Here is a 22788-nt window from a genome sequence, read left to right as displayed (position 1 = left end):
GGAGTTTTTATGGAACACAAGATTTATTTCCACAATACTAAGGATACCAGAATTTGGACATGTATGAAAAACATCATATTTAAGTGGATGGAAAATATTACCATAGCAGTTTATAAAATAGATAAGGAAAGTCAAGTAGCTATTTTTTTTATAGTAAATCACAGAGCAATCTAAATTGGGAATAGAAAGTCAGAAGACTATTTCCTAGTCAGCTTTCCTAAATATGAGGCGCACATACTTTATTCTGCTACCTTCATTCTTTCTGCCCTACACCACATTCCTCAGTCTGAAATGTGAATTCAATTGAGCAATACTGTAAAACAGCCTGCCTTCCTGAAAAATTAGTTGTTAATTCTATCCTAACTGTAACTTCAAAGCAGAAAACATCAATTCCCTTCAATCTGCTGTTTTTCAACAATGCCTATCTTATATATTCAAGCAAAACACTTGATTTAAAAAAAACGAGTCGACGCTTTAAATCCTTCCTGATATAATACTTCAAAGAATCACAATCCTAATTGACATTTTTATACCAACAGAGTGAGATTTTATATTTCATATTTCATTTAGGAAGCTGGTAAAGTTACAGGAAAAAAAATCTTTTGCTTATATAAATTGCAGCTCTACTACAGATTTTGCTAATATAGCTATATCAGCGAACATCATCTCAGCTTGGGCTTATTAGAGGGAAAAGACAGGTTTGTACGAGTTATTTTATTCCCAGATGAGCAGGAGATAACCTACAGTCAACCCCTACCAGAGTTCTAGAAGTAAAAACATCCAGATACCCTCAAATCAGGTCTCGAAAGAATTTTAAATGGGACTAGCCACCACAATTCGAAAACAAAAATCAATTTTCCCCCCTTTGTTCTCTCCATACGTGGTATCTACAGGCAAACTGCAGAGTTCAAATGTAAGCTCCCAGGCTCTACCAAGCAAAACCATATATATATATATATATATATATATATATATATATATGTATTCAGAGGCATGACTGAGGCAGTTTTACATCTTGAACCTTCCTGTGGGAGCAAATTCTACTACTAGAGCAAATGCCTTTACACAGGAGCACTCTAGCCATTAAAAGAATCTATCTGCACGCTCTGCTTCACAGTATAGGCAATATTCTTCAGATTAACATTTAGGAGGCAAAAATGCCTTCTGTTTGCAAATGAAAAACAGTTCAATGTCATTTCCTACCATACCATCATTAAAAACCTTCTGTGCTAGAGAGCAGGAAAGATAGCTTGATCCAAAGGCAATAAAAGCTTCCGGATTCCTCCTCTTTTTGCTGTTATTCTTCAATCACCTTGGAAGCCACAGGCAATAGAAAGACAAAACCTTTTTTTCCACCCTCTCCCACAGGGCATGAAACTAGAAAAAGAATGCAAATTCTCCAGGTAGCAAAGAACAATCCTAAGTACATGAAGTTATTCCTTGGGATGTTTAAGAAACCTTAGGTCTAAGTCTTGATTGTGCAGAGGGGAAAGGAGGCGAGGAAAACAGCCAGCCGATCCTGAAGTCCGAGGCATTTCCCTGCTTAGAGATGCTCCCCTTACCGTGGAAAGAACAGAGAGGAGATTGTTGCACGCTGGTCACAAACAGCGAGGAGGCTCAAGACCGTTTTTCAGCACTCAGCGCGCACGGCCTGAACCACAAGATCGAGAGCTGAGTGAAACACGGAGCAGCCAGGACGAACAGAGGGCGCACGAGGGGCGAAGAACCGCTCAGGAGCGCCCGTGGACAGGCTGCTACGCCTCACGCTCTCTCCATTACCTTCCTTAGTAGCAGTGGGCAAGACACTGGCAACAGCTGAAGGGAGGCCTGTGGGTGCGAAAGCTGGGTCTAGTCAGGAAAGCGCTGCAGGGAGGCTTGACGGGGACGTTACCGGGAGGCAGCTGCAGTACGCGCACGCCACTTCTTTAACAGCCAGGCAGAGCGCAAGACTGTACCAGGGCAGGGGGACTGAGGAGGCCCTGGTGCTGCAAAGGGAAGAGACACAAACGAACGCCCTGGAACAGGGAATTTAACATGTTGAGCTTGAACACCACCCATGCGCAGAGATGAATGCCTCTCCACGCATCCTCTTTCGAGTTACTAGTATTATTGGCATTTAGGCAGAGTACCTCGCATGTTGCTAGATAAAAGTCACCTCGACATTGCTGTTGTGCTGGAACACGCTTGGATGCAACTCTGCCTTGACACGGCTTCTCCCTTGCAATACTCCCATAGCACCTGCTTCATTTTCTCCTGGAATGGAGACACTAAGCAATAATGCAAGGTAAACACAGATATGACACTTCCGATACAAGTCTTAGAGTGTGTCACTGAGTATAACAAGAAAGGTAGAGTTAAAAACTTAACTTTCTTCATTAATCCTTATGAACACAAAATATGAACTATTATTTCCATGAAGGAAGGAAGTTAAAAAAAAAAACTCTAGACAATATTCTATATTTGAAAAATCTGTAAGATTACAAATATTTTGGATCTATTCGAACACCTAACATACCTGATATTATTTCTGGCACTTGCAAATAAAACCAAAGTAGAATGTGGGTTCCCAAATGAAACAAAAACAAGCCAAAAAAAGCTTTGTCTATGAATGCCAGGGACAGTGGGACAACCCCCTCAAAAATTCAGATCAAGTCTGCCCTTGTAATGTTGTCTGTAGTTTATACGACAACCCTCACAAGGGCATATGAGGATCCCCATTCAGGGTTACACGGATACTAGCACTCGACCTCCAAGTTCCACATCCTGGCCCTTGTGCCTTCAGACGGTCGAGCCAATCCAAAAATCCAGTAGCGAGACTGCCACAGGTCACAGAACTGTATGTGCAAGTTCAGAACTGTTTTTCTTCTATTTGTGTTTTTTTTTTTTTTTTTTTTTTTTTTTTTTTTTTTGTAGTTTTCTCTGTCTAATTATGAGTTACAAGATAAAATCAGTACCCTAATATAGCTGGGTAAGGTCTGTGTCCCATGATTTCTTTGTGAATAGGCTTACGTAGTTAGAAGATTGGAGTCGACTTCCTTTAAGCTTAAGACTATCTCCAATATACCTTGGCCCTTCTCTCCAAATTTCCGTATGTATTTCAACACTTCTTCCTTGGCCTTAAGATTTACCTAAACACAAGCCTTGAAAGAGTCTTTCAGAAATCTAGCAATATTTTAAAATAAATTTAAATATATGAGCCCTTCAGCAGGTTTGAGGAAGCATTCATGAGCAGAATCTTCCTTCTGAAAGACAAACCACCAAGGGGAGGAAAAAAATGGAACTTCTGGAATATACAAAATCCATTTGCTACTTTGAATAAAATGAAGGAAGACGTGCATTTGTATACACCTATTTGTCTATACCATCCCACCAAAATTGCTGAAAAAGCTTTTCCTACTGATTTGAAACACTAATAAACATATTTTTTTAAAAGAAAAAAAACAAACCACATCAAAACCCCCAAAACACCTGCTAGAAGGGTTAGAAGAAGGTTTTTAGTGAACTTTGTATACAGACTTTAGTGACCAACACTGTCACTAACTATACCAGATTAAAGAGATTTGCATGCCCTTACACGAGAAGGCAGTGATTTTACTGTATTTTAAATAACAATCATAAAGGCTACAGTACAACAGTTATGAGACTGGAAGTTACATTTTCCAACAAAGGCTAGCAGGCATTACTACTTTAACCCATGCAAGACTTATGAATTTAACAGCAGTACTTACAGCATGGAATACTTACGTGATTGAAAGGTCTTGTGTTTCAGGTGGGCCAGAAATGGAGCTAACATACAGGCTCCCAAGGTATTTCCTTCTGTTTTCTTCTATATTTCCTTCTCTCACATCATCAAAATATAAGAAATGAATTCACTATGTTTTAAATGTGGCTCAACTGAATTGTCTATTTAATTCAAATAGATACTGTTTTCCACTTATTTTCCATTAATTTTATAATAGGACAGTCTTAAGTTTCTTCATAGTTTAAAAGAGCTTGAAAATATTGTTTTAGTTCTCTTTCACCCTTATTTCAGGTTAGGGGCCATTCACCTTTTGCCAACACTCTTTTCGTCTGAGGATTACAACAGCAACAATGTGACCAATGAAGTTTCCCAGTATATAAAAATAAAAAAGGTCACTTAGAATTCTCACTTCAAATAGAATATATCGTTTCATTGTTAATTTAAAGAAAATAGATTTTTCCCCCTGAGGAACTGTATAATTTAGGATTAACTTCATTAATTTTGCATAATGTAGACAACCCTGAACAACAGAAGCATTTCTTGGTTAAAGTATTGGAAAATGAAGTATGAAAGAAAAGCAGTGATGATGTCCCAGATTAACAACACTTTTATTAATAATGCTGTTTAAGAATGACAGGATCTGGAAGTCCAATTTATGAAGGGTGCACACAAATATTTTCTTTATATGTGAAAAAAATCCAAGTTTAACAACATCATATTTCAGAGCTTTGGGCTAAAAAACAGTAGGCATATTCTAACGAATATTCCTCCATCGTATTCAACTCAAAGATTTGTGAAGTCAGAGAGAACTGCTAGGATCATCCAAGTCTGATCTCCTGTAGAATATAGGTTTTGGTCTTCCCTGATTTAATTACTGTTTCAGCCTAGTAACTGGGAGTTTTTTGTTTTGTTTTGTTTTTTTAAGAAAAACATCAATGCTGTTGTTTTATGGAACACTACCAACAAAATTAACAAGCAGCTGTCCTACTTCTTGAGTTTCTTTTGAGCGGCTTTCTTCTTGACCATTTGTAACCTTTTCATAGCATTTAGCTGAGATTCCTGAGAAGTTGGGCCTTTCAGGGAGGCCGACTGATTACCAGTATCTGCTGCTGTTTTGCTTGCACTGCTCCCGCTGTTACCTGTGGTCCCACTGTTGCCATTCCCACTGGGCACCTGGCTGCTGCTGCTGCTGCTTGGCACAGTGCTGCTGGGACTAGGAAGACCTACTTTGCTGACATTGTCGCTGCTTACCGAACGGCTGAGAGTGGTTTTTCCCAGTGTCAGAGGTGGAGGCGGCTTCAGCTGAACAGGGTTTGTGCTGTTGTTAGCTGAAGGTATTTTTGACCCTAGTCCTGGTTTGGAAGTTGCCAACCCCGACAAGCCCACAGGTTTCTGATTATTAGAAGAAGCTGCAGGTTTCCCACTGGCGCTCTGCGCTGTTGATCCCAGTTTGGCAGTTGATGGGCTGGCAGAGGAGGTTTTGACTGCAAAAGCAGCCCATCCCGTAAGGCCACTGGTTGCTGAAGAGGAAACACTTGTACTGGCTGAGGTCCCCGAAACTGCTGCTGAGGTCTAAAATAAACAAGTCATTCTTATTATAGTGACATTTATGTATGTAATACATCATGGTGAGAACAGATCAAGCTTCTGTTTTGTTTTTTTCCCCAGGAACACCCATTGGACAGTATTTTATCACTGGCCACTACAGTTAAAAGCATTAACAAAGAAAGGAAAGGACACAGGTGCAGCTGACTTTTAATTTCCCAACCAAATAAATCCAATATTATACCTCTTCTTTCTCTTCGTCTGTACAGCTAACAGGCTACCATATGGCATCATGATCTCTCAATAAACTATAAAAGATGGTTTAACTGAAGTAATTACAAAAAGCCCAAATTTGTGAAGTATAAATGATGGAGGCAATTGCCTAGTTTTTATTGTTTACTGTGGTTACCTGTGCTTTTTAACAAGATGACAGATGCTCAGACAAAAATCAGACCCTGAGCAATTAGATACTGCAGAATTACAGTCTTTTGGCTAAAACAGGAGTGCCTAAACTTTCCTTTTCCTTCCCCTGTTGTTTCTTCACCATAATACATAATTAAAAACCTTAAAAAGTCACTGGCCTTCCTTCCTTTAGTCTTCCCATTCAGGCAGCGTAATGGACAAACTTTCTGCAGACATAACTGTGGTTCCCACACCTCAATACTACCTGCTCTCATTTTCAGTTGGGGATAATACACATGCTGAATTATCAAACCAGAGCTATAAAGGGCAAAGTCAAAACTAAAATTAAAATCCTATATTCAAATGGTATCTCTTCCATAGCATATTCAGATATTTTGTAAATAGTAAGATGATGGATGGAATTGGACTGCATTCCTACAACCCCATTTAGGAACATAAATAATTCTGCTGCAGTGAAAAAAGCTATTTACACATGTAAGTGCTTGAGCTGTAGTCACCATATTATTCACAACTGTTTCCATGCAGGCAAAGCAACTGCAAACATAACTTGGAGCACGTGAATAAATCACCATGATTTTGAGTTATGGATGTGCTTTCCTAGATAAGTCATGGTTTGCTCGACTACTTCGTTATTTACTATGCTGTTTCTGGTTTACTACCTTTAACCAACTCTTAACAGTATGTATTGAATAACTCAGAGAAGCAGAAACATGTGACAACATATATGAGAAGGAGTACCTTTCTAAATTAAATCTCACGGGGATCAGCCTGGTTTCCCTATTATCATGAGAAGAAGCCTTCTAATTACCGAAATATGCATATGTTACTTGGCCACAGAGAGCAAATTGTATCTTTTATACAATTATAAGGGCTCCTACTTGTATCATTAAAAAAAATCCCCTGAGTAAATTCTGTTCTCTCCTCTGTAAAATAAAAATATAGTCAAGAGCTAGATGCTTTAGGGACTCATAATTGAATTGAGAACTTTGGGTTTTTTTTAGTGCTAATGCAAAACAACTATGCTATGGTACTACTTAGTACACAGGGAATAGCAGACTATTTTCAGTTGTGATTCTTGTGAGGAAAGACTGGCCTAATTAAAATTATCATATCTGTGCAATGAAATGTAAACTCTTCCTCTGGAAAATTTAAACTACATTACCTTGACTTCTGTTCTCTTGAATGCTAGAAAAGCTGGTGGAGTATCAAGTTTTAACTTAATTTCCGGCTTCTTGACCAATGGATCTTTCACAGCTGGTGCAACCGAAACCACAGCAGGAGCTGGTTTTTGAGGTGGTTTTTGTGTCTTTTGAGCCTACATAAGTGGTAGAAAAAGCCCCAAATTAGTTATGGCCTCCATAACATTGAGCATAACATTTAATAAAAACCATGAGCATTATCAGATTGCATTCTGGCCTTTATAGTACTAAATTTCCAGCTGAACAGTGCCCAAGAAATAAGTCAAGACTGCAGCTGTGGGAGTGGTGCTGAGTATGGTACTGGAGAGAGTCTGACCAAAAAAGCATACTGAATAGAACTTGCTATTTCAGCGCGGAGAGAGGCAGTGTTGTTACTCAGGGAATAGGAAAGCACAGGGCCTTCACAAGAGGAAGGAGAAGAAGGGTGAACTTGAAGATATGGACAGAACCCAGCAGTACTGGGACCCAGGCCATGGGAGTCCACTAAGAAACGGCAGGTAAGAACATAAAATTTATGTCGAAACAAAGAGAGGAGCTTGGCATCTTGAAGGGAAAGGTTGAATTGCTGCAAGATGTATCCCATGCAACAACTGACTTAAAACAGTTCAAAGTGATGATTGCTCCTGGGCCAGGATCTTACATTGTCTCCTTTTCTTGCTTCTTTATTAAAGCCATTTCAACAAATAACAGCTTGCTAAACTACCATAAAATAGATCCAAACAGAACATTTTCTGATGCACGATGACAACTAAAGATGGGCGAACTAACAATTAACATTCAGTGCACCCAAAGATGTTTTCCTACTCCAACCTTTCTTTCTCACAATGAAATGAGCGGACTAACTCTGTGGCATCAAGAATAATTTGTTTCTTTGTTCAGAGATTAACACACAGACGAATCAAAATAAAAGGATTTTTTCCATGAAGGTGCTACTCCGCAGCTTAATATGGAGCCTCAGAACACTTAGCACTTCATATCTGGACCAAAATTTGCAGACTATTGTTAGAAGAAAATATTCATTTCCACAACTGAGATGAAAACTAAAACTATAGGGCTATATGATAGATTTGTACGAAAAGTCAGAACCATCTGAAATAAAAATGTTTTTAATCGACTGCTTACCAAGTAGAAAGAATCTTATTTGACTCTTCTTTACTCAACTTTTGCTTCTAAAAAAGCATTGTCTAACATTACTGCTCTTTCAGATGTTACTTTAAGCAGCACAGCAGCAGCAATAGAAACACTACTGTGAAAAATGGTTCTTGAATATGCTTCTAAAGATTTCTGTAACCTTAAAAACAAAACAAAATAAAAACCCCTTGGATTCTAGAAATAGCCTGCTGTATTCAAGTAGTGTTCAACGCTAGACAAAAGAAATGACTCCTACCATTCTCTTCATCTGTCTAGTACAGCGTGCACAATACCAAACAAGTCGAGGATCATTCGCTTCCTTGTCTGTCACCTGAGGTTTATGGCAATCCTGGTGGTAGAGATTATGGCACTCCTGACACTCCACTAACTGATTCCCAGAAGTAACTGTCATTTGCCTGCAGAGCAAATAGTTAAGAACAGATTATGGGAGAAAGTACTTTAAGGATTATCCAATTGTTGCAAATTTTGCAAGGCTTAATATAAAAACTAAAAATATTTTTGGTCTCACATATATTTTCCACCTTGTGGCAAATGAAATATATTCCTTTATTCTGGTATGAGTTCTTCCTAACAAATGTTTTAGAAACTTTACATTATATTTTTTTTAATGTCAGCTCTCTCAAAATCTAGAAATTTTATAGTATTAAATGTGCATATATGACATTGCTTACCTGTTTGATTTTTATACCAGAAATTTAAGTCTCATTTGTTTTACTTCACCTGGGGATTTTATGAATGACTCACTGCATATCAACGATATGACTTCCCCGTCATAGTAGCATCCAAAGGCCTAGTCTACATTTGGATAATTTTGCCGTAAGCCTTTGAGCAATATAGTTCAAGAACAAATAATTTCTCAATAACAACCATGTAAGAATGTTTTCTGTTCAAGGATTTAAAAGTATCATCATGCAAAATTTATACTACTTCACAGATGTTTTATTAGCCATTCTGCTGGCCCCTACTACACAGACACTTGGAATTTGAGATAATACCAAAATCATGGAAAGATGGAACAGAGAGGATTAACTATGCAGTGCTGCCTTGAAGCAAACACGTAAGCTGGTGATGAGGACTTAATTTTATGTGGGCCTCTGGTGAAAGTAATCACGCTGTATAAATGACAAATTAGTGATATACACATGACTGGAAGTATGTCTGTGAATTAGCCAAATACCACTTTCCTAATGATTTCTTCTTTCAGATGACAAATCAGGCTATTTAATTGCTAAGCTGCTTTTGCTCATATCCCTGAGGAGCAGGTATCCAGGTAACCATGGAAACTCTATTTGTGGATGGGTGGGGAAAGGTAATACCTTATTTCTTTCTATAACAGGAAAATGAAGTCAGAAGATATTGTCCATATGGCCACTAGAGCATTTTTTAAGCAATATTTCTTTTTCAAATGGACTATTAGAAAAAAGGGGGGGGGGGAGGGGAAGAAATCTTTCAGAAATTCCAGCACCTTTTATTTTAGGTTGACAGTATTTCAAATGTCATTTTGTTTGTTTTTTCCTAAATAAATTGGGTCAGAACAAAGCAGTGGTGTTTCAATCACATCTCAGGGGAGAAGATACATCATCCTATCTTAAAATTATGAATGAACAATCCTAGACTGATTAGAACTTGAACTTTTCATGTCCAAAACCAAGTTAAACTTGCCTTATTGTAAGATCATCTGTTAATCAAGAAACAAAGTTAATATTTTTTTACCTGCATAAAACAAACACAAGAGTTAACTTATTCATAAAAGATAAGGCTGTTTCAGATTTTTTTTCTAGGAAATCTTTTTTTTTTTTCTTTTTTCCTTTTTTTGGGGGGGTTGGGGGGGTGGGTGTTCACCGTCACCTGCAAATTGCATGCCATATTTCTTCTTCATGTAACTGGAGAGCCATATCAGTGACTCTTGTTTTTCTAGAATCGAATGATATCAACTCTAGCAGGTTACATCTAAAATTAAAACAAATCCTAAGCCTTGGATGACTGATGCCATCTTCTCTCTAATAGGCTGTTTCTTTTCCTGCTGCACTTCTCCCTCCCTCCAGTGTCAGTTTAATAAGAGCCTAGTTTAGTTAGTCAAGATAGATAAATCTCTTGTAAGAGCTCTGTGAAATTGTGACCATAATGATTAGCTAAGAAGCAATGCCTTCGGCAGGCAGGTTAAGCATCGATTATGGAACAGCTAATGGAACCACGTTCCTGGCCTACGCTCTTCAAAACAAGCTGTTAGCCACAGCAGGCACAGAAGCTCATTTTCTTTCTTTACTGCTCATTTCTCATTATGCCTGTGCATGTTTTTCTTTGCCTTGGGAGATGCAGAATCAGTACACCACAGCAGCTCAAGACCATCTAAACCAAACTTTTCTTCCTCTCCTCCTGCTAAATGAGTTAATAACTTGCTGGTTTTAGTACCATTTAAAAATATCGTCAAACAGAGCTTTGTTCCTTTAAGAGACAGCAGAAAGGGAATGAGAAGGAAAAAAAGGTAAAATTGAAATACTGCTTTCATATTTTACATTTCAAGTGTTTCAACTGTTCTTTCTTTTTTAATGTCTATAATAAGCAGCTAAACATTCAAGCTAGTACATGAGAATAATGTGACATGAAATCTCATCAATCCATGATTAGTTAAGTCATCTCATCTTCACAACAGGAATGACCATAGAAATAGCTGAAGAATTAAGTTATAAAGGACATACTTTCCCAATTGGTTTAAGCTGAGCTAGAATACCTATAGCCACGGAAAAGCCAGCCCCATCTTCTTTGCTATCTTTGCCCCACATTCCACCCACGTGCCAGCACATTACACTCACTAAGCTGACTGAAATCTAAGCATACTGAAAAAAGCTGAAAGGGAACTGATCCAGCTGATCACTCAGCTGTGTGGGCAGTACACTCCCTGAACGGGGCAGGGAAAAAGGCATCAATGGGGAAAGCCAAACTGTTCCTTTCGGCAGTAGTGCAGACTTGCAGGAAGATAAACCAAATATGAAACCAAATCCTTACTGAAGTGATTTGATCCCAGTGAGCATATTCAAAACACATTTTATATTTTACTTCCTTGCAAATCTTACTTCTTTTAACAACATTCTGTTAACAATCCATCCAGTGTTAAGTTCCAATTTTAGAGCCTTTATTGGAATGTAAAAAGAACCTGCCTTGACTAGAGGACGTAACACATTTACGAGGTTAACCGAAACAACATGGTTATGCGTAAACAAATGGCAAAGAGTTATGGAGAGAGGAGCAACACACAGAGAACTCAAAGATGCCACTAAAACGAGTACTTCCACAGAAAATAACTTTTTTTTTTTAAGCACTGCTTATCATTAGCTATTAATACTTCATATTGTCTTCTAGTAATCGATAATCAGTGTCAAAAATAATTTGCATCTTGTCTGACTTAATTATTTTTGACTTTATCTTTCCTGAAGGAGAAAAGTTATGTTTTCCCATTAAAGGCTCCATTTTCAAGAAGCCATTCTTATTCATGAAGGATGCTTAAAGTTATTACTAATTTTAGATGGGTGCTTAAGTGATTTCCAGCATAAAATCTTCGGAAAATGTTAGCTAAATGGTATGCACACAAAACAAAAAAGTAACTGCACAATTGCAATGCAACAATGTTGACTCACCTGCAAACAACACAGGCCAAACCCATTTCCATAGCAAAGTCATCAGCACTAGTTTCCTCAAAGCTAGATAAATCAGGCATGGATAAATCCTTGCTTGTCTGAACAGTAATAGGAGATGAACGAGCCTCTTGCTTTTCTAGCCTTGGTTTCTTTGGAGCATCAATTGCTTCAGCAGTTTCCCCTTTCATCTATTAAACATAGGTAGACAATGTGAAAAAGCAGGAAGCTAATGGATATTATTAAAACGAAAAAGTGACTGGGAAAACTAGATTAACAGTATAAGAGTGTAACAGTATTCTTACAGATGACAGTACAGGAAGTATACACAGCATACACAGCACACTTTTGCCTTAGATGCATATTTTGTCCAAAATGTTTAGGAATTAGAAAAATTCAGCTCGAAATCCAATTGCTCTGGGAAACATGCATTTCAGATTGCTACATTTTATTAACCTCTTCAGAAAAATTTAGTATGTTTAAAGCATTTGGAGAATAAATACAACAAAATCTTTGTTGTACTGCCTACACAGCAACATGACTGCTTAAGATAGCTCATAGGTTATGGACAATTAGATAAGACTTAAGTTATACAAGTTACACATGAAGAAAACTTGTGTATAACATTTCCAAATGTATTAGCCATGCTTTTTCATTAGTGAAAAAAAAATTAGACTTACTTTATCACTAGATCTCTTTTCTGTTTCTTTTTTCACCTTCTCTGACACAGTAGACTTGCCATTGTTGTTGCCTGAAGGCAAACTAGAAGAAGCTTTAGGCTCTTGCTTACTGGAAATAGGTTTGGTAACAGATACTTTTGGTTGCTCTACTTCCTAAAACAAAAGAAACAAAAATTGGGCAAATGCTACAAGAGTTTACTTCCCACTTTCCTATTAGATTGCAGGCTAGGCAAACATGTCTTCTACATACATGTAAAAGCATGGAATGACATTCCATGTCAAATAACTGCTCACCTATGTATGTCTGCATATATACATACATTATATTTTATAAATATATGTAAAATTTTTAAACTTTTTTGTATCACATCCACAAATTAGTGAGTTTAAGCTACAGTCAATTACTAAAACCTCCTCCTTATCACTCACCTTCCAGAGAAAAAAGTTTCTTTGCTAAAGACAGCTTTCCTTTGAAACATTAATTAAAAGGGAAAAACTTTCCTGCTTTAAAAATTCAATAAGATAATGAACACGAATTTTCAGATAGTGCTGAAGACAAAAATTCAATGTATGCTGAAAATATATGTTGACATCTGATATCACCGGACATCAATACTTCATTCCCTCATGGAGAAAAATATTGACCTGTGCTTAATCTCAGTCCATATTCACCTTTCAGGTTAATACATTTAGATATACATCTCAACAGAAATCAATAGTTCTTATTAGTTATGCATTAGTGTCAGCAATGGATAATAAGCAAGCAAGTCTGTAAATCAGTGATTATTCACAGCAAAGCATTCAAGCAAGGTATCTCCCTCTATCTTGGTAAGATACGGTTAATTCTCTGCTGTATACTGGAACTGGTCCTGAGCCTTGAGCTTCAGCCCTGCAAGTTTACTGACTTTCTGTCAAATCCAGAGTCATAAATATGTTTCTTCTTGTGCCTGACTATGGTGTCCCTGTGTTCCTCACTCGGTTCTCGCACTTCAATGTCAACAACAAACTAATCCTGCAGCCCAGGAATGCATGGAAAGGAATTCTTCTATTTTTTTTCTATTTCTGGGCTTTGCTGTCCAGCTGATACTGGAGACACACGGAGGACAGGGGAACAAAAGAATTCTTCCCCCAGCCTCAGTCTCACCTGCAGCCAGGTGACTACCAGCTGGGCTGTCATCAGAATCAGCTTTCGAAGTCTCTTAGAGGTGTTACTCCACTTCCCTGCTTCCTCTTTAAACTACAAAACCAGTATTTATTTAAGCTCTGACACAGAGGGATCCTGGGGGTTTTGAAACCTGATTTAGAGGGAGCTATCATTTAGGTTTAAGAGAGTTAACAATCTGAGTAGAGTTAGATCACATAGTACAAACATCATAGATGCTGTAGGAGTAACGGTGCCTTATATCCCTATTTTTTTTATTATTTGGAACTGCAAACATGTAGAAACACCATATTACTAATGTATTAGCAAATAAACCATCATTAGAACATGCCAGCCTAACATGGGCATCCAAGGGGAGACTATAATCTCATTATCCATGTGGCTATAAAAAGAGTAATACTGGGTTTTCCTTACTTGGTTATTTTCATACACTAATCTCGGAATCAAATACTCTCTCAAGCACATTTTCAGCAATTTTCCGTAGATGAAAAATAATTTTTCATATTGGACATCAATCAAATACAAAAATATATTATTAAAAAGTCACAACACTTGCAATATAGTGCAGAATAGCTCTTTTGCAGGTCTGAACATACAAATAAGGTAAAGAGAATTCTTTTTCATTAACTTCAATTAATGGAATGGAGCATGCTGCATAAAGGAAGAATGATCAATGTGAACGCTCCACAGTTACTTTTTCTTTTCCCTCCATTTCTGATTCTCTTAAGATTTCAGCTATAAAACTGTGAACAGCTAGAGCTTTAATAAAGTACATGAGAATGACCCATGCCCTCTTAATACTAATACCTTCTGAGAAGGACGATAGCTTGAATCGGTTCCTCTGGCCAAAGACTCATCAAGAAGTGCTTTCAGCTTTTCAGCGGAATCCTTACTCTTTGAATGCAAGAAGCCCAGGGCTTTCAGAAAAATGGGATCAAGCTCCAAGTTCACTGTAGTAGCCATAGCAGTAACTCTGAAGGAAGAACAAAAAAAAGAAAAACAGAGACCTTTATTCATGTAGTGCATAACTCAAACACCACAGGTAACTATCTCACAGAATTTCTCCCCCCCCCCCCCCCTCAAAGTGCATTGCTTTAATCACAACTCAGGCAACACATTAATTATAAATAAAATAAAATAAATGAAGATCACATAATTGGGATGAAAACTATAACCATGAAAATTGACCACTTCTAATCAACGTTAGAAAATGACTGTGAACTTAAGAAAAACAGAACTTGAATTTAGCTTTACATCTGAAATGATGTCAGATTCATACTTTGGTACATCTGATGTTCAGAAACTAAACTCATCATAGTTACATAAATGGAACAAATATTCCATAATCTTGATACACTACACACACAGAATACTGAAATACATGTAAAAGTGTAAACTTCATGAAAAGCAATTTACAGACTTCTTAACATTAAAGTTGCACATACAATGATTTATCTCATTGCTCATTTGACAATAACATAGAAGAATATCTTGCAGAAAAAATCACTTTTAGTACTTTTCAAAAGAACAGCTTATTGTAACGTGCAATGAGAAGATATAAAACAGCTAGTTCACAATTCTACGTATCTTTTAAAAAAACTGAAAAAATATAGTTGTCTATTTTTAAATTTAGCTGAAGCAGCAAGAAAATTTACAACCCAGACTCAATTATTTAATCCAAGTCCCCTTGTGACAGTCAACTGGTTTTCATATCAAGTAAAGATTATTCAGGACTTTTAAATGCTGACTGTTTATGTAAATGGAATGAAGTGAGGAAAGGGGCAGAACGAACTTAAAAATATCTCTGCTTGATAGGAATAGCCTTCTGCACTCAGGAACTTTCTCTCTTAATTTCTTCAAAACTCTAAGGAACTGCAATTACATCAGAAATTCTCCCCCCAGAGAAAGGTAGTCTTGTAACTCAAACAGCAATTAACAGCTACCAAGGTGAGGAGAAACACTGGAAAGGCAAGCTCCTGCACTTTCCTGAAACAGATGAGAGAGCGCGTTCTTAATCATCCCTTCAAACTTCATTTGAAATGTATTAAGACATTTTATTTCTTCTGCAATAAGCTAGAAGAGATCCTTAAAAGAGCTTTCATTAGCTCCGCTCAAAAGCGCTGCTTGGACAACGTTTTTCAGGTGGAGCTTCCGAGGTCTCGCAGGATTGAACTACTTCTGATATTCAAGGCAGCGAGCCTCTACCACCCTAGCAGATACACCAGCAGCGGTGGGCTGCTGCCTCGACTCCAGAAGTCTCCAGGAACCTTTATCTCATGCTGGGCTTTTCACGAGACACCAGAGAATCACTCTGCCAAGATCATCAAGGAGTTCAAAATCCAATAGACTTCATACAGATTTTATCAGTGGACCCGGCAGAGAGTTAACAACCTTCTTCAAGAACCTTTTCTCTACTCCTTAATCTTTGCTACTTGTCAAATCATTTTCCAGTACTCCAGTAAGTACTGAACACCAGCAACTGTTTTTTCTCTGACTGAGCAGAGACCACAGTGTAAGCCCCATTCAGGGCAACTCGGCCTCTCTCTGATGTTTAGAAAAAGTGAATTCAGTGCATAGGGCAAGCATACCCTCTTTTTTTTTTTCAAACCCATACCTCTGATAAAGTTTCAGACCATTCTTGAGTTGTGTGGGTAACTCATCTGTTCTAATTTTTTTGTTCTGTGTTTATGGCTTCCAAGTTTCAATATCAAATAATCTTAAACTAGGACTCTGCTAAATCCTCTGCTGCATAAAACCAGTAGAATTGCAACCCCAATTACAGAAATTTGGAATAATGGTCTGTTCAAAAAAAAAAAAAAAGAAAAGCCTTTAAGTTCTTTTCTGAGGCTTTTCGTGGGAATAAATACTTGTGTACATAAGGAACAGGGAGCCTCAACAGTCATTAGTAGCCAATTCAGGATGCTTCCAGAATTAAGAGCTCTCAGAAAGCAACTGTAAGCATACCAATCCCATTTTTGTCTTTCTGAAGGTAACACCTTCCAGATTTACATCTAGTGCTAGCCTTTTAAAGACATTTATTGTAAAGCAACCGTAAAAATCAAGAACTTAGAAGTGGCCTTCTATTTATTATTTTATTTATGCATGAAATTGCAGCAACCCCTTCTCTGGTCTGAGGGGTAAATTGTAATAATGTCACAGGCCAGTACGTTTATAACAAAAATAGCATCAGAAAATTTTCATGATAAGGGAGGAATCTAAGTTTATTAAACAGCTCAAGTAGGCTGTAATTTGAAGCTTGATGTACACATATGCTCAGTTCAGGTATGTATTTTCAGGTTAAAAAAATCTATTTTTAACTTAAAGAAGGAAAATATATGTGATAGGAAGATGAACAGATCAATTGCTATCTTAATATAGCATCATCTGCAAAAATTAAATTGATAAACACACTCTCTTGAGTGGACCACAATGACACAACCATCAACCAAGCTAAATGAATAATTTGCCTGGTCCAATAACCTGCTTTTGATAGAGGCCTCTTCCAGGAGTTCACAGACCAGATCACAGGTTTGGTACTTAGAAAGTCAAGGTCCAATTGCATTTATTCATGCTTTCACTCAAACTGCTCCTCTTGTGAGGAAGTCAATATACAGCAACTGAATAGTTCTGGAGCAAGAACTAGTACAGTCTTTCAACCATGAAGCCATAGGCTACTCTGGGGAAGAGTGCTCCTTGACATCCTTGTTATAGTGGAAGCCAAACATTTTAAGAAAAAAGAAATAGGAAAAAAGTGAGTATGACATGCTGTTGTGCTGCAGTTTGGATATGCATCCGTGAGATTAGAGGGCTGTGTTATAATCTTTGACCACAGGGCAGAACTGGTTTTGCATTAGGTAGTAACTGAACAGAATTCATAAACAACTCATGGAGCAGGGACAAGAACTCAAGTGCACTCTCTTGCAATTGAGTGGCCAAACCACTAGTCTAGACCTAAAAACACGTTTCTCAGCCTAGGTCTCTGTATGACAGTACTCCACTACTGTAGAAGACTGCTTGACAATGCATACAGAAAATCAAACATGTGGTAATAAAACTCTCAAGTATCTGAAATAATACTAAAAATCCCTCTACGATGGACAATCATGGAATAACATCCCAATGTGGACTATCCTACATGGTTTAAATCCCTATGGGGAAAAAAATGTTGATCAGTAGATTGTCATTCACATAAACACTTAAGAATTTTTTGAATCTCTCACCTCTTGACCAAACTACTCTCTTTTGCCAAAAACATCTAAACTTAATGGAATGCTACACAGAATATGTAGTCTTTCAACTTAATAGTCACTCTTCCTAGAGTACAAGAGCCCCTTTCTTTCCACATATTTACCAGCTATTGTTTTGCAAGTCTTTATAGCGTATTACATTTTTTCATCATTACTTCTACCTAAATGGTTGTAATTGCATTGCATTTTCAGAGATCGTCACAGTCTCACATTTTCATCAGTCTGTTTCTGAACTCCTATTTCCACTATTTTCAGAGACTGGTGTATCACTGAACATTCCTTTCTAAAAGTGCAAGCCATCAATTTATATTGCAATGCTACTAATCAAACCCATTCTTTATAAATGCTGTAATACTTAGATTTCTCCCTGATACTGATTATGGAAAGGAGGACTTTCATTCACATCTCCTTTACAGCTACCTTCATCGTCTAGTTAACTTAAAACTGCATAACGTGAACAGTAGCACAAACTATTCCTTCCAATGTGCTACATTGTGTTTATCAATAATTAATTTAATCCATCACCATCATATCAGTTCATACCTTTCCCCTCTCCTTTGGATTCCTGTTTCTCAGGATTTTCTCTCTTCCCAACTGATCTAGTAACTGTGACAGTGGTAAATTTTGCCAATAATACCTTTTCCAGATCACTTTTAGACTTGATGCTAAGTCCTAATAAAGGATATTATTTTTAATAAATGAAAAACTTAAAAGTAGAAAAAAATCTGAACTTTCATTCTCAGTTTTTGTTTTCATTTCTTAATCAGGTTTCGACTAATGACAACATAATTTCTCACTTACCTTCCATAAGGGATATTTCAAAACTCAAAGGCTTCAGTAGTCCAGGCAACTGTAATGATCAGAACGATTTTATTAATCAGTTCTCCTTTATTTGGCATATTGTCCAAAGAATTTTAGAAGACTAGACTAAAATCTTCTCTTACGGAATTACTGGTATCAGTATCCTTTATTTTATATCCTATTCTACAGTCATCTTAGTTTAACCTATACTTTTAAATTAGTATTTCAGCCAATACCAAAGTAGCCAGTTTCTCTGAAATTGCTGAAGTTACATAATTGCCTCATAATTTCTGCTTTTTAGTCCTCACAAACGAAACATTAAGAATCACGGAATCATTCAGGACGGAAGGGACCTCACAAAGTTATCCTGTGCAACTTCTTACTCAAAGCACGGTCAACAGTGGATACAGATCAGCTTTCCCAGGACCTTGTCCAGTTGGATCTTGAAAACCTCGAAGGACGGGGAACCCACAGGCTTTCTTGGCAATTGATGCTCGACTGCCCTCATTGCGGGTATTTTTTCCTGTATACCAAAACGGAACCTCCCCTGTTTCAATTTGTGCCCACTGTCTCTCACTCCACTGCAGTGCACCTGAGTAGAAACAGTGACTCCATCTTCTCAGTCATCTCCTCTTAGGTACACAAAGGCTGTTGTTAGGTCCTCCCTAAAGTCCACTGTAGATTACATTCGCTACTCCCCCCTCATCTTCAAATCTAGTTACATTTTGCCACAGGAGACAACACAGGTGACCAGGCATGATTTACACTTGCTAAATCCAAGCTGGGCATCCCCAGTCACCACCTTCTTATGCCCAGAAATGACTTCCCAGAGGACTTCCTTCATCATCTATCCAGGGACATAAGGCAGTGAGACTGACCAGCCTACTGTTCCCTGGATTGCCCTTCTTGCCCTTTATGAAGACGAGTGTAAGATTTGCCTTTCTACAGTCTTTTGCAATTTCCACCAGTCTCCATGACCCTTCAAGGATGACAAACAGTGGTTTTCCAATGATATTGTCAGCTCTCTTGGCATCCTTGAGTGCAGCCCATCTGGTCCCATGGTCTCGTACAGGTCAAGTTTTCATATCAGGTAATTCTTGCTTCAATCTTCTTCCACAACCAACAGCTCCTTTTTGCCCTGAGCCCTGCCCTGTGGCACAAAGGCCTGGGAGACCTTGTCACTGAAGTCTGAGGCAAAAGTGGCATTGATTACTTCAGCCTCTGGTGTCCGCTGTCACTAAATGACCTGTCCCATTCAACAAGAGCACCACATTTTCCTGGTGTATCCTTTCCCTGACAATGCAACAGAAGCAGTTTGTTACCGTTCATATCTCTTGCTGGGTTCAACTCTAGCTTCCCTTTGGCTTTCCTAATGCCATCCTTGCATGTCCAGGCAATATTCCTATATTCCTCCTTTGTAATGTGTCTCCACTTCTGCCTCCTGGATATGCCCGTTTTGCTTCAGAGCTCCATTACAAGTTCCCTGCTTCATCAATCCCATCCCCTGCTTTATCTGCTTGTTGTCCTAAGTATTAGGACGGACAGTTCCTGGGCTTGCAGGAGACTGTGTTTGATACCAATTACGTCTGAGAGCTCCTTTGCCCTTCAGAGCTGCTTCTCACGGCATCTCACTCACTGTTCCCTGAAGAAGTCAAAGTCTGTTCTCCTGAAGCACAGGGACTTTACTCTGCTACTTGCCTTCCTCACTCCCCTCAGGAGCTTGAGCTCCACTATTTCATGTTTGCTATCGCCAAGGTTGCCATTGGCTATCATGTCTCCAGCCAAGTCTTCCCTGTTCATGTGCAGTAGATCCAGGAGAGCACATCCTTACATTGGCCCATCTATACCGGTATTAAGAAGTTACTCTCAACTCACTCTACTGATCTCCTGGATTGCTTGTATCCTGCTACACTGCCTTCCCAGCAAAGGCTGGGGAAGGTCTGTGACCTGGAGACTTCCTCAACTTGCTTAAAGAATTCATCCACTTTATCCTCTGAATTAAATTGTCTATAAGAGATTCCCACCATGTTGTCACCCTTACTGGCCCCTTCTCTGCTCCTGGCCCACAAGCTCTTGCAGTGACTGTCCCCCAAATCCCACCAAAGAATTCTACAAACCCCCAACTGCTCCTTCACTTAAAGGGCAACTCTACACACGTTATTCTTCCTGCCCATCTTTCCCAGGCAGCCCATCTATCACAAAACTCCAGCCATGCAATTTATCCGATCACGTGTCAGTAACTGAATCATTTCATAGTTTTGTGACTACACACAGCACACTAGCTCCTCCTGCTTGTTTCCTATGCTTGATTCAGGCTTTGCAGTTTCTGAACTGGTTGCGCTGATTCCTCCCCCTCAGCTACCAGGGCATCACATCTATTCTGTGAATGAAGATCTGTGGCAGAAAGGGTGTTTTGGTAACATCACAATTTTGTTAGCAGCTTAGTCATTTAAGTTATTTCAGAATTTAGATAAGCTGATTTAAACTGATTTCATGTTATTTATTTCATAAGTTTAGTTCATGTTCTTTTCTAATCTGAGAGTCTAGACCCTTCCTCAGATTTTAATACATAAATCTGAAGCATCTTTTTCTAATTTATTTTTGTAAAAAAAAAAGATCATTTATTAAGAGGAAAATAATCCCATTTTTTTCCTGCACTACCTCAGCCTCTTCAGCTAGTTTCTATACAACCTATTAGGCCGGCAAGTCAGCATCTTTATTGCCACATTCTCAACTTTGATACAATACTGTATTTGTTTTCCTATCCAACTAATTATTGTTCAGGTATAATTCTAGCCCTCTTTAATATGAGATTTGATTTTGTTCACTTTTTTTTTTCTTATGATCCACTACTTTTTTTCAGATAGTTACCTGAAATAAAGGGCACAGATAAGAGAGGATACAGGCTTAATCCTTTGGATATCCCATTCTAGTGTTCACAGAGAGAGATTATTCATAAGATCTGTCTGCAAAACAGTGGGAACTTAAAGAATGTTTCTGATTAGTTATTATTTGATCAAACATCAAAATAAATAATTGAAAAACAAATGTAAAAGAAGTAACAGAACAATAGTGTCTGATACTTACAGAATTCACTTGGAATAGAGAAGATCCTCTGCATTGTTTCATGATTATACATACACTTATGTATATGCATTACGTATATGTACATAATTAATTCAATTGCAAGTTTCTCAAAGCCCTTTTGAGTGGTATTATCCTAAGATTATTTACTGTTCAAAGCAAGTTACTATGCCCTAGTTGTAAATACATGCTCCATATTAGATTAGAATAACATTTTGCACATTATTTTTAATCAAAACAGTTACTTCCCTACAAAAGGTTTTTGTTCTGACAAAGTTACATTGCCACAAAAAAATCGTTTTGTCAAAATCAGGTAAATGAGATAATCATGCCTATATATCTGAGGTGCGGTAACACCTACTACCACCATCATTCAAAGCTCTGCAGAAATGGACCTGAAGACACTGTTTAGACAGGTGTTACTGTTCATTGGTTTAAATTACTAGCAAACTGTCTTATCTCTCTCTTCATTATCCTTTTCACCCTTTCCTAACGTAAACAATTTGCTTATTTTAAACTCATCAGGTGTGCAAATGCCCTAAATATCATCTTTCTGGTGATTTCTACATGGAAGCTCCAAATTTTAGCTAGAATCGAATTTCTAAATCAAAGCCACAACCTCATACTTCGCAACATATTTGCTGCATGCTTCCCCCGATACTTCCCCTAAGAATGAAGAAAGACCTTTTATTTAAAAACCGTTCTTTAAAAGAAAATAAAAGCCTTCCGTAACCGGGGGTGTAACGGCCTGCAACCGCTTCAAGCTCTTTTCAAACCGCCATCACCCGCGGGGTCGCCGCCCCAACCCCGAGCCGGGGGGTAACGGCGCCTGGGGAGGGGTTCCGCGCAGCCCCGGCCCCTCCACCCAGTGCCCTCTCCCCTACCTGCAGGCCCGCGGCGCGACGAGGGCGGGCGGCCGAGCGAGAGGAGAAGGAGGGAAAAGCAGCAGCAGCAGCTCTTGCTGCTGCGGCCGCCGGCGCCCGTCCCGTCCCGTCCCGTCCCGTCCCGTCCCGTCCCGCAACCGCCTCCGGCCGCGTCCGCCGCCTTTCGCGTCCCCCCGCGCAACGGGAGCCCCGAAGCGCGAGTTCCGGGCGCGCGCGCGGAAGAGGCCGGGAGGGGAG

At 38.6% G+C, this 22788-nt stretch overlaps 1 protein-coding gene across 8 annotated transcripts; it reads right to left on the bottom strand.

Annotated features, from left to right (window-relative positions):
* Positions 1 to 955: 955 nt before the first annotated feature.
* Positions 956 to 22750, bottom strand: INTS12 (integrator complex subunit 12). 8 transcript variants are annotated; one of them, XM_062574151.1, is made up of 10 exons: positions 22552 to 22689; positions 18584 to 18632; positions 14343 to 14508; positions 12374 to 12526; positions 11697 to 11884; positions 8297 to 8456; positions 6873 to 7025; positions 3745 to 5314; positions 1780 to 2253; positions 956 to 1651 (listed from the first exon to the last, which is right to left on the bottom strand). In XM_062574151.1, the coding sequence occupies exons 3-8, from the start codon at positions 14496 to 14498 to the stop codon at positions 4727 to 4729; spliced, it is 1398 nt and encodes a 465-aa protein (XP_062430135.1). In that variant the 5' UTR covers positions 14499 to 14508; positions 18584 to 18632; positions 22552 to 22689; the 3' UTR covers positions 956 to 1651; positions 1780 to 2253; positions 3745 to 4726. The 8 variants fall into 8 exon arrangements, with proteins under 8 accessions (XP_062430135.1, XP_062430136.1, XP_062430138.1 ...); XM_062574152.1 differs by having other exon boundaries at positions 956 to 1557; XM_062574154.1 differs by having other exon boundaries at positions 956 to 2015; positions 2130 to 2253.
* Positions 22751 to 22788: the final 38 nt, after the last annotated feature.

The sequence above is a fragment of the Rhea pennata genome, chromosome 4 (genome assembly GCF_028389875.1).
Source record: "Rhea pennata isolate bPtePen1 chromosome 4, bPtePen1.pri, whole genome shotgun sequence".
NCBI classification, from domain to species: domain Eukaryota; kingdom Metazoa; phylum Chordata; class Aves; order Rheiformes; family Rheidae; genus Rhea; species Rhea pennata.
This window is presented reverse-complemented; position numbering and strand designations above follow the sequence as displayed.